Raw genomic sequence first — 12,933 nt, 5'->3', positions numbered from 1 at the left:
GATTTTCAACGGAATAAACTAACGGGACACCAAGGGGGCTGGGATAGATCGGTCGGAGATAAATAAATCGCAACGATGGTGCAGCCTCTTTTCTCCATGCTCGCCGAAATATATCGTTCGGAATTAATAGCGCGACGTGACGGCGCATCGTCGCGAAAGAGATTTAATTCGACCGATATACTGCCTCTTTGCGTCACCATTGTGCATCGATTTTTAGAGATGTATACTTCCCTCTCGCGAAGGAAATATCGTCTAGTAACTCTCTGATAAGAATCACACGAAGCAATACCGCGTTTCGATCCTATTCAGCTTGATTTTTGCTGTTTCAATAAAATGCTTCTCGGTAAAATTAATTTTTTCTATGTTGATTTTCTATTTTGTTTCGAATAGGTACGATTTCGCATCAGCTATTTTAAAAAAAAATGAAAGTATGGGTTTATATTATACGATTTTTTTATTTTGTCCTGTATAAGTATAATTTTGCATCGACTATTTTAGGGAAAAAAAAAACGTGACGATATTTAATCAAATTTTAAACGTACGTAACTTTTATTGAAACTTGTATATCTAACTACTTCAAAATCAAATTGCGCGTATCGACGCTAACCGAGTGGCGAGAGGAGTTCTCGAGTAAAAGCTAAGGCTTCCGGTCAAGCCTTTTATGCTAATGTAATCTGGAAAGGAGTGCCCCGCCGCATTTCCATTAGCATTTATCGTAATTGCAGGGATATTTTAACTATCAGAAACATGTTCGCATAGTGCGACGACATTTCTTCCGGATTTCTGCAAGAAATAGAATAGATATGAAGAAAGAAAAAATTGAAATAAAATACATAAAACTATAATTTTAGTAGTACAATGATAGTCCATCAAGTATAAAACATTAAAAAGATTATACAATTTTTTTATAGCAGCTGCTAGGTATCAAACATTCTTTCCCTTTATATTGTAGGAGGTTTCCGAATGCAAAGATCCTTTATATTGCTTTGGCTACCCGTATTCGTTTATTAATTAACAGAAGGGTTAATCGGTATCATATGTGATCTGTCAAACTACAAGTTTGTTGCTATTTCAAAAGAGTGACATTAAAAATTTCGAAAATTAACATTACGTAATATCAATAGAGATTTAATCTTCTAAATAGAGATTTTCCCGATAAGCGATTACTTTAAGCTCGCGACAAGACTTTGAAACTGGTCATCCCTTGAAATCGTTAATCGCTGATTACATCAGCGAACTTCAACGAAAGGATTGAATCGTTAAAAGGACTATGTAATACGATACGTGATACGTATCGTCCTCGATTGCAGTCGCCTTTGATTTCGCTGCATCGTCGAAATCGGGATTGGGACGGCGATACGTGAGATCGTGTATTTCTCACTCGTGTTCAACATAGGATACATAGGATACATATCTCGAGCTCAATCTGATTTAGCGATTATTGGCTGTAATCTCCTCAATGTCGCAACGCATACAAACTATCAATTTGTCGATGTATAGAGAATCGGCGTGAAGACGACGAAGCAATAATAGGAGAGGAGACTCCATAAACGTAGAAAAAAATTCTTAATAAATTTTTTTAAATAAAACTGAAAATTTAAAACGACGAACTTGTTCGAAGAATCTTTAAGAGATAAAATATCATGGCGATAATGTACAATAGTTGACGTTAAATATAAATTACTTCTTTCATTCAATTACTTGTACGATGTTTAATCATACCTTAATTAAAATTCTCGCACGCTGCCCGTGGGAAAGTTTAGAAGTTAATACCCGTAGAGACGGCGATACTTTCATATTAGCACGGCAGTCGGCCGACTTACGAGCGCCGGTATAGAACGAGCTAATTACGTTATGGCAACTATGCGCGCAACTTCCTCTTTTCCGGTTACTATTTTCCAGAAACGCGCGAGAAAGCATCCGAATCTCGCATTTTGCGTGAAAAAAAATTGGCGAGTCATTTTTATAATGTAATTATTCCACTTGTCCGATCTAATCGCTTTATACTGCTAACTGCCACTTTATTAATAATATTCTCCGTGCGATTATTAATATTTACAATCTCTCGCTAATGAATATAGATGAGACGTGAACGTTCATTTGCTACGATCAATCATGACTAATAATTAAATTCGGCGAATCGCACCTCGTCGTTTCTCAATCGCTTATCGATTAATCATCTATATATGATATATAAAAGTCGCACGATGTTTTAAATAATTTATCATCGGAATTTGATGCTAAATTAATATAAGGTCATGTCTGCCCCGTGAAATAAAATTGTCTGCGGTTAGTATGCTATGCCGGAATTTTTTAATCCGCAAGATCACTCGACACGATGAAGCAACGCACTCGCGTGACGCGCCAGGAGATAATCCCTACTGTCAGTCAGACACATAGACAGTCCAGGCGTAAAGCTCGACTACTTAGTCCCGCATCTGTGATTTCAGATGACGACAATGTCGAGGCCGTGGTACACGGGCCGCAGCAGCGGGAACAGATAAGGCAGCGAGCAGTCATGTGTAGTGTCATGTGGCTCCTTCGGCTCCTTACGATCTACCGCCTGGCTCATCTTTCGGCATCCGGTACGCACACAGGTGAGTGCTTTTAGAAACAAGATCTCTCTGCACTATTGTAGCGAGAAAAGGGGAATGGAGATTGAATACAAACGAATTGCATGCTCCAATTCCAATGTATTATAATATATATATATATATATATATATATATATATATAATCTCGAAAAATTATTTTTAATTATTTTTAATATGTATACAGGGTAAAGCATTTAAATTGAGAGATGCCTAAATAGGTAAAAAATGAAGCAAAATAAGAAAAAATGTTTCAGACAAAAATTGTTTCGAGAGGAATAAAATACCGTAATCTAAAATTGCCCTTAAGTGGTGTTTTTCAAAAGTTATTTAAAAATCATTTAAAAGTCAATTTAAAAGTTTTTTAAATGGAAACATTCTAATTTTTTTTATATAAATTGATTCCGTGCAATACGAAAAGTTATAAGAGTAGGATGGCCAAAAAGTATAGTTTACGAGATATTTTATACTTTTATTTGACATAATTTTATATAAATTAGAAAATATATATCTCGTAAAATATTAATTTTTCGATGATCTTACTTTAATACTTTTATATATAAAATAATGAGAGAAATCTACTGATGTAAAGAAAATACATAGTTTTTAAAAAAATAATTTACATAATTTGCAATTAGTAGCTACATATAAAATAAGGTGATTCCGTTTAAAAAAATTTGAGGCTCTTTCATTTCTCGATAAAAAAGCAAGGTAAACAAAAAAGTGATTATTGTACTATATGTCTTGATACCATGAAACTTTTGTGTATATTTTTTTCATATAACAAGTATTTTATGATTTACTCAAAATTGTTAAGTGATATTCACCTTGTATATAAATGAGTATTTTACTGAAAATAATTTTTCGAGATTATCAGAGTGGAGAGACTTTATCAAAATCAACAGTTTCGATGCAATCGATTTATATAAATCACGTGTGAATCGTTATTTATGTGTGACGTATACTCGTGTACTACACTTTCAAGTAATAACAAACGCATTTCAAATCCTCAATGTGGAGTGAGCTATGGTATAACACAATATTGACTGCCATAAAGAGCGTATCGAGAATTTCGAATCGGTCGACCGATCTTTAACAAAGACGCGACCATTTTCACGTAACGTCGCTGAAAAGCCGAACCTTCACATTCACGTGAAAATAACGGTACAATGATTGAATGTGAAAAAAATTTAATTTCGTCAATTAATTTTATCAAAAAAAATCTGACCCGAAACCGCGTCGACTGTGTAAACTCAAGAATCGTATTACTTTTTAATATAGAGTGATGCTTTTATTTCTTTTATATGTGCTATAATTTCGCTGGAAGGGCGTATATTGCGATATCGTAAAACACACACGCGAATAGGAAACTATTGCTTTTGTCATAAATAAGATTTACTCATCGACGAGGATAAGTCTCGCGAGTCGTAACATACTTTTACAACTCCATGTTTTACTCTGGAATTCCCATTACGGTTGTAGGCCTCTGTTACGTGCCATCTGCCATAATCGAATCCTAGCCCAGAAAGAACTCGGGACGATGGGATATTAAGTCTCATTCCTCATACTCATTCTTTTAGAACAATTCAAGTATCGCTCGATAAAAATAACAAGCAAATAAGACACTGCTTCGCGTTGCAAAGGGTTCTTTCTCGACGGTTCCTGCAAGATTACGACATATAACTTTATAATTCAACGATCATCAGATTCCACTCTACATATATGTATATCTCTTTCGTTTTCAATCTATACACAGCCCATAAGATAACGAACGGATGTAATATCAACGGCTGAATTATGTAACACCCGGACTCTTCTCATTCAGACGCGATGAATTCACTCTCGTCTGATATTTTGGAAATTTGAATATTCGCTCGTGCGTGTGATTGTGGGCGTAGGTGATTGAAGCGAAAATCTACTTGGATCTGGAAACGCACATATGCGCCGCGTCCGCGAAAGATCTATCTCGCGAGATGAATTCCCGTGAAATTTAAATTACGGTCGCATATAAATCCCTGAATGCGACGACGCTATGTAAATCCAAGGAACGATAATAACTTCCGACCGTGGGTTTTCTCTTATTATCCCGCAATATCGCGTTCTATGAGATGTTACGACATGTTACGCGTCGCTGCGCTTGATTAAGATAATTAACGGAATGACATATCGCCGATAGGCGATGTAGGAAACGTGGCGGTGTCTCTTGTGTGAATATTCGATCAGTAATTCAGAATTGTTTTTTAGAATTAATAATTGTTCCACGCTCTTATACAAAGCGCGAAAATCCTTCACGGTAGAACTAAACAGAATAAATAAATTTGTATTACACATACTTTTATATATTTAAGCGTAAGTCACTTGTAAGAAACACAAAGAGAAAGTTTATTCGCTGCTATATCCAAAATGGAGAGAAAAGGAATTTAAGAAATTATGTTGCATATTACACTCGCTATACAAGCTTTGCAGGGATTAAAAAGCAACATCAAGAAGCTAAATGCTAAATAAAATTTATCACATATTTAAATATCATGATAACAACTATGAATTATGCATTTTTATCTCTATTTCCAGGTTAATTCATATTACAATGATAAATATTAATGTTTTCTTATAATACATACATCTATAAGTTCTATAAGAACGTGTACTATTTATATCTTTATGTTTTTGCCGTGTATAGTGTAAATCGACCTTAATACGTTTATCTCGTTTATCGTAACGCTAAGTCCCATTTTGCTGCTTTGTCTCGGATTAACTACACTCGGATTCATTCCCGAGGTTGAAACGTAATCATTAATAGGTTACACAAGAATGTGTGTGCATGCTCGACTACGGAGAATTTCGTGGCGATGCGGTCTCTTCTGCTGAAGACACGTTATCTTCCGATAAAGACGGTTATTGTTCCCCGTAAGACGGAAACGAGCTGAACGGCCCTCGTTTCCATTCTCGGCATTGTCAGACGCAGCCGGCACCGGATTCGCATAATGCTGCGAGCGCGAAAATATCGCGATCATCGAGCAACCTATTAACCCTGTTGTCAATGAACGTGTGCTTGAATACCCGATGCAACTCTAAATATTAAAACTGTGTCGAAACTTTTTTCCGCCTAAAATAAAATACATAAAAAAATCTAGGGCAGGGTTCATTTAAAAAACAATTAGGTTGACTTTCAAATGATCTTGAAAAATGACCTTAGTTAAAATTCAAGATTATGAACTTTCCTCTTCCTCGAAACTTTTTAATGTTTAATTATAAAATATTTTCTCGTTACACAGTTATAGTTTCAACAATATTCGATTATATTAATTAAAATAATACCCTATATAGTTATATAATTAGATATTATTAGATTGAATATATAATTAGATTGAAAAACCAAAAATAAATCAAATTCTTTATAATTCTCAGTAAAATTGCATTAATATTATATTTTTAGCTATATTATAATAGACGTTCTAAATTTTATTTCATAAAAGTATAACGAATGAAAATATAAATAATATGAATAAAAATCTAATAATTTATTGATTTTCTTAGCCGAATCAAAAAAGGATCGAGTTGATATATGTAATTATTCGTCAAACAAACTTTTTTTTGTTAGTTTTATTGGCTACGAATCTTATAAAGCCAAGATTTTGTTTTTGGTGAGATTAAATCTTTTGTCAATAAACTGATACTGAGATACCCAAATCAATCTTAAATGTTAAAAATGTGTCGGAATTTTTTTCTACCCGATACAAAGAGGCTTGTATTCGGAAATCTCTTAAAATATAACGAGAAAGAATATTCGATAGCCAGCAACTGCTTAAAAAAAATTGTCGCAGTGTAAAATATGTCGAAAACACACAGTTGGCACCCAGATACCTATACATTGATGATAAGGTAAAAAATTATATATCGGAGTTAAACAAATAAAGGGTATATCAGCAAGAACAATAAAGAAGAACTAGTCAATATCGAATTATTGCCCTCACGAATGTTTCGCATCAATTAACGGTTGTGCCGATATAACCAATAACTGCATATATAATACAAATTATATTTTATCAAATTGATCGTCAATTAATTCGCAATAAATTTAGGATTATCGGAAATGTCGGAGCGCAAAGTAATGGCATACACGTCGAAATATTAGCGCTCTCGGTGTATTCTAAATTGCAGCGAGGTAAATTTATTGCATATCACAAACAGCCCTTCGGATCACGGACGTAAAGCGCGATATTTGAATTTTGCGCGTCAACGATAATAAGATTATAATTATAAATCGTATGTGTTTCGTGATGTATGTATTATAATTACCGATTCGATCGTTCTTTATTAATTCAATTACATCATATTATATACCTACACACGTTACATTCTGCCGGTAAGTTTGTAAAGATTACGAGGATAATTGAAATATTGGGGCACACACCGTGATGACGATTATGAATCGCAGGAAGTTTCACCATCGGGTACCTCGGTACACGTTTTCCATTTAAAACGCACGACGAGGGTAAATAGAGAATGATTAACTCTTCTGTCAATGCATATAATTATTCACCTTTCTATCAATTACGGATACTATCTGCGTGTTTTCATATTTTCCACTGCGCCAATTTCTTTCTAGCAGCTGCTGGTCGTCGAACATTCTTTTTTTTTTTAAGAGGCTTTCGAATACAAAGGCTCTTTGTATTTTGTTTCTGGCAGAGATAAATTCCGAGTACGTTCGTTGACAGATGAGTTAATCTCACCGCAAACAAAATCCTGGTCTTATAAGATTCAATAACCAAATTAAATTAACAGAAAAAGTATTTGTTTAACGAATATATTATATTAGCTCGATCCTTTTTTAAATTGGATAAGAAAATCGAGAAATTATTTCTATTTATATTATTTATATTTACATTCGTCCTACTTTTTGAAATATAATTTAGAATGTCTTATATTGCAGTATAGCTAAAAATATAATATTAATGCGATGCGCGCAAATCTATTGAAAAGTATAAATAACTTTTTAACATTTTTGACTGTTTAATCTAATTTGCATAAACTTGCATAATATATGTATGTGTGTGTACAGAATATTTAATTTTAATTAATACAGTCGAATATTACTGAAACTATGGCTGTAACGAGAAAATATTTTATACAGCAGTTAAAAAAAGTTTTGAGGGAGAAGAAAGTTGATAATCTTGAATTTTGACTAAAAGACTATTTTTCTTTTGACTAAGATCATTTGAAAGTCAATCTAATTTTTTTTTAATAAAACTACCCTAATTTTTTGTATATCTTGTTTCGGGCGGAGAAAAGTTTCGACACATTTTTGATATTCAAAGTTGCTTCGAGGTACCCGGGTACCAGTATCTTCATTGACAGAAGGGTTAATTTAAGATAAAAGCCCCGCGTTCGCGAAGAGAGAAAGAAAGAGATTCGCCAAAACGAGGACCAATCGTTGCTGCGGCCAGATACCGCACATCGACGCGTTTGTCTATACCGAAACGACGCGGGAACGTCACGTCACGCACCGAGTATCTGGGACGCGGCACACCAACGTTGGACGTTCGAAACGCGTGCAGAATTTCTAATCTGCACGGTACACACCGCGACGTACGGGATTTACGCAAATCATGAAAGTGACAAAGCGATCGGCGTGCCGACATGTGCAATTAATTCCCGGGGAGATCGATGTGCACCGCAGCGCGTTGCCAGCATCGCGGAATGTTACTCCGCATCCTTGTAAATGTGCCCACGTTGAACACGCCGAGAACGTGAGTCTGGTGCCCATGTATATTCGTTAATGATACGGTAACCTCCAGTATCGGTCCATCCATTCCTTTCACGATCGCTCGTATATACAATGCTAGATGCATACTATAGACTATACGCTCTCCTTTTCTCTCATACATCCATTTTCATTCCCTCTCTCTCTGTCTCTTTCCTGCTTTTTTACTCCATTTTAGTTTTCGTTAATTAAAATGACCAGTAGAGTAATGACGTTAATTAAATCATTAGAGCGCTGACAATCGTATATATCTAATTATTAATATATTTATGTATTTTACATATATAACTAATATATAAATAAAATAATAGATATATAAATAATAAAAGAATATATATATATTTATTTATTTATTAAATATTTATATATATATTTTATTTTTAATTATATATGTATAAAAATTATAGTAATTGTGTATGTCAATTATTTAATCAGTATATTGTTTCTTTTTTCTCTCTCCCTCTCTGGCACAGTGTAATCAAACTAAATCTGTAACTTCGATTCGAATCAATACGACATATTGAACGTATTGACAGGACACGTAATGCACGTGTACGTCGCGTGCGTGGCCAGATGACGTATGCAATACTCGCAATACGAGAGAACTACTCGAACATGCAACCGAGCGTTCGCCACGAGTCCATCCGTATATATCCTGCAATTCTCGCAATTTATAGTATCTGCAACAACGCGTTGCACCTGCAACACGTTTGTCATAAATCGACTCCCGATTCTCTGCGAATCGGTCCCACGGAGCTGTCCGAGATGTAAGATTCCTAATGCAATACAATATGTTCCCTTTATATTTCCAAATATTGTACACAAACTCATAAAGAACGAATCGTAGAGTAGAAAACTTACAAAGTGGCAGTATGTTTTGTGATATATTTAGCTTTGTAAAGGAACGAAGCAAGTTACAGATTGATATTAGAAACAGCTATTTCTCAACAACACATTGCACATGTTAAATCGATTTGAAATTTTGATATTTCTATTCTTTATAAAAATCAGATTTTTCATCATATCAATTTGCATCATTTTTTAATATACTAAGTGAATTTCTTTTTTAAAATTAATCTTTTAGAAAAATATAATTTTCTTTATTGAAAGAGAAAAAAGAGAAAAAACCTGGAAAACAATTCCATTTATGAAATACATGAAAAATTACGTGAATATATATACAGGGTGTTAAAAAAGTGGCGGATACGCTGTATAGGGGTGAATTCCTGAGGTTATTTGGAGACGATTTTTCCTCAGTGAAAATGTCGAGGCACCAATAGTTTTCGAGTTATAAGTAATTGAAAATAAAGGGCTTTTCGTAAACTAAGTATTGTGGAATTAAAATATTAACAAAACTACATTCTTCAATTAATTTCAAGTCGACTTTAATTTAATAGAATTTTAATTTAAGGCTTAGTTACCAAGATATATGATGGCAAAAATTGGGAGCTTGCAAAAAATGATGACTTCTCTCGACATTTTCGTTGAGGAAAAATCGTCTCCAAATAACATCAGGAATTCACCCCTATACAGCGTATCCGCCACTTTTTTAACACCCGATATAAATAAAAAAATGTTTTTAATTATTTTTTATATATATAATATTATAGTAATTTAATAACATTTATATATTTTTTTTAATTATTAAATTATTCGTAAATTATTCTTAGTTGCAATATATGAGTATAAGCATTATTTTTATAAGATACCCGATTTTTCTTTTCTCTTTATATTAATATTGATTTTATAATATATATATAAGCCAAAGAAGCTACGATAAATTCTATCGGTATGTATTATACTATACTGAAATATGTATGGAAAGAGTGGCTCTGAAGCGACAAGTTTAACATGATTCCATTCATTGGCGAAGCGTGCAAAACCGAAGAAACAGGAGAAGAAGGGCGCGATGAGCAAAGATGCAGTTGGAGATGTACATAGTCTCCAACTGCATCGCGAGCCTACGACGATGTGTAACACGTAACATGCTGCACGGTAAAGCATGCATAAAACATGAGAACGCCGGAGTGGACTGCGGTACGGAATCGGAATTATTTATCGTGATTTAGAAACCGTACGCGATTGTTCGTTCGCACGTTCCCCTGGACGTGTGCGGATCTCTCTTCTCTGTCCGTCCATCGTGTATGAAAATGAAGCTCCGGGAGAGACAATTGTAGGAAGGGTTGAAAACCGCCATTCCAGAACGATATTCCCGGACTTGGACCCGAAGAACGACGATAGAACGGTACAAACGATGTGCTAGTAGAATCGATCAACGCTTGTCGCGACCGGGATTCTTCTTCCGCAGAGATTCCCTTGTTCGTTCATGCAACGAGAGGACGTTTCGCCTTTTTCTCGACGTGCAATGTACTTCACGTACAAAAGAACTTTTGAATAAAAAATGTCTCCTTATTCTTCTCCCCCCTCTCCCTTATCTTAAGCGCCTTCTTCGAAGCGCTTACGTATATATAGGATGGTTCTAAATAAGTGCGGAAAATTTTAGGAGATGATTTTTGTCGAAAATCAAGGGAGGATTTTTTATAATAATTTAATTTTTGACAAAGAATCGTCTCAAAATTTTTTGCACTTGTTTAGAACTACCCTATATATTCAAGACTTTGCGTCTAACTGGAATAAGTTTCGTGTAATTAGTCACGCTCCGTGTAATCCGGCTCCGTGATTTCGGAATGTATACTTTGCCGACAAATGATTGCAATCACCTGGTACCAGCGACATACCGACGGCGACCATCTCTCTCTCTCTCTCTCTCTTTTTCTCTCTCTGTCTCACTTCTATTTAGTATCCGAATGCCGGACTTTAGAAGTAGAATTACACTGTATTCCGCGCGTGACTGCTCGGGGATTAACGGTGCTTCGCTGTTGTTTCTGTTTACTTCTCTGTCAGCTGTTTGGACACGGATACGCTTGTATACACGAATCATTTCATTTCTCAGCTTCTCTTGAGAAAGTTTCCAAAGATAGGTTTATACCGGCATATATTATATTACAACACGCGTAAATTATTATACATTACTATATCATCATTCGTTAAATTCTGATATAAACTTGGATCCATTTTCATTAATCCTTCTGTCAATGAATACCCGAAGCAACTTTAAATATTAAAAATGTATCGAAACTTTTCTCCGTCCAAAAATATAAAGAAAAACTTCTTAAAATATAATGAGAAAGAATGTTCGATGCCCAAAAGCAGCTATAAAAAAATTGTCGTAGTCAAAAGTGTCAAAAACACTTTTATTTTTCTCAGGTACTGATAAATAGATGAAAAATTATGCAGAAGAGTTAAGCAAAATTTTTGTGATTTACAAGTGATTTGTAAACACACCTAATTACAAAAGAATCACAATTTGTTACATCTAACTGTTTTCACCCCCGTATACATTTGTAAATATCGTCACTGTGTATAAAAATAATCATAATTAAAATAAAATATAAAAATAAAAATAAATATAAAATAATACATATAAAATAATATATATAAAATATAAAATAATATATAAAATAATATACAAAATAATATACAAAATAATCATGTGCATCGTGAAAACGCATTTCTGTTGGAGAGTATTAAATGTACAGATTAACAGTCAATCGTGTCGTCGTATCGGAATATTTAATGACCCGCCCTTGCAGTGTATCATCTGAAATATTGTTTTCCACGACTCCATTTGGAATATTATATTTGTTCAACATGAATCGATTGAATGTGTGCGTGAAGGAAAATTATATACCTATTCATACCATATATACTTCTACATTCGTTCCCTTAACAACGCTACCATATCAAACAAAGCAGAGCTTTCAACCGGTGATACTAATGTCAATACGTCGCATAACGATTTTCATATCCGAGATAGGAAAGGAGAAAGAGAAAGGAGAGAGTGTGTGAGAGTATGTATGTGTGAGACGAGCCGATGATCGACCGACTAGATAGATTCTTCTCGGTATCCGGGACACGCTTCCAACAGTTCCACCGGAATTCCCGATCAGTTTTTCTTCCCTCCGGCGAAGGGAAAAATTTCCGCGATCGAGAGAACGGAATTGACGCGCGCCGGTGTAGCAGGAACAGGAAGAGGAGGCGACCGATGAAGAAAAACGGCGGGAAAGGAAAAGAGAAAAGGAATAAGGAAGCTTCAAGGGAAGATACGAGATGGTAAAGAGTAGCGCACGCGCGGGAAAGAAAATTTCGCGCTCCGCGGAATACTGATCCCTTTTGACGTGCGACTTCGCGTCGCGGAATTGTGTGCGCTTCCCTATATCTCTCCCTTTCTTTTCCCTTTCCTCTCTGTCGCGCGACGCCGTGAATTCTATGTCGGATCTCAGCCGATCCGGGGAAGAAACTCCCGTGCACCTATCGCTGACTCGATGAAAGTCAGGATTACCTGTGCAAGTGCTCCAATTCGTCTTCGGTCGTGGAACAATCGACTGCAGGCGGGCTTTACGTCCGCCGTGCTCTCTCAGATGGAACTTCTGTTGGCGTTACGTGACGGGACTTATGAAGAAGTACGTCAAAATTTTTCGACATATCCTCCCCGGTCGTTCGATTTCTTACATTTAT

The 12,933-nt window shown here is 35.2% G+C and overlaps 2 protein-coding genes across 3 annotated transcripts in view; one reads left to right on the top strand and one right to left on the bottom strand.

The window, feature by feature from the left end:
• LOC145939405 (uncharacterized) overlaps window positions 1–12,933 on the bottom strand; it is a 263,176-nt gene that overhangs the window by 186,800 nt on the left and 63,443 nt on the right. The gene's annotated exons all lie outside the window — the stretch shown is intronic.
• Window positions 1–12,933, top strand: part of LOC145939422 (gonadotropin-releasing hormone receptor) — a 226,649-nt gene that overhangs the window by 153,503 nt on the left and 60,213 nt on the right. For both annotated transcript variants that reach the window (XM_083043724.1, XM_083043723.1), the window contains one exon: window positions 2,451–2,597. In XM_083043724.1, coding sequence (XP_082899850.1) covers window positions 2,519–2,597 — 79 coding nt within the window. In that variant the 5' untranslated portion in view covers window positions 2,451–2,518. The remainder of the gene's footprint in view (window positions 1–2,450; window positions 2,598–12,933) is intronic.

The sequence above is a fragment of the Prenolepis imparis genome, unplaced genomic scaffold (assembly GCF_030444845.1).
Source record: "Prenolepis imparis isolate NDT839.2.m4 unplaced genomic scaffold, iyPreImpa1.0 SCAF_8, whole genome shotgun sequence".
Classification (NCBI taxonomy): Eukaryota; Metazoa; Arthropoda; class Insecta; order Hymenoptera; family Formicidae; genus Prenolepis; species Prenolepis imparis.
This window is presented reverse-complemented; position numbering and strand designations above follow the sequence as displayed.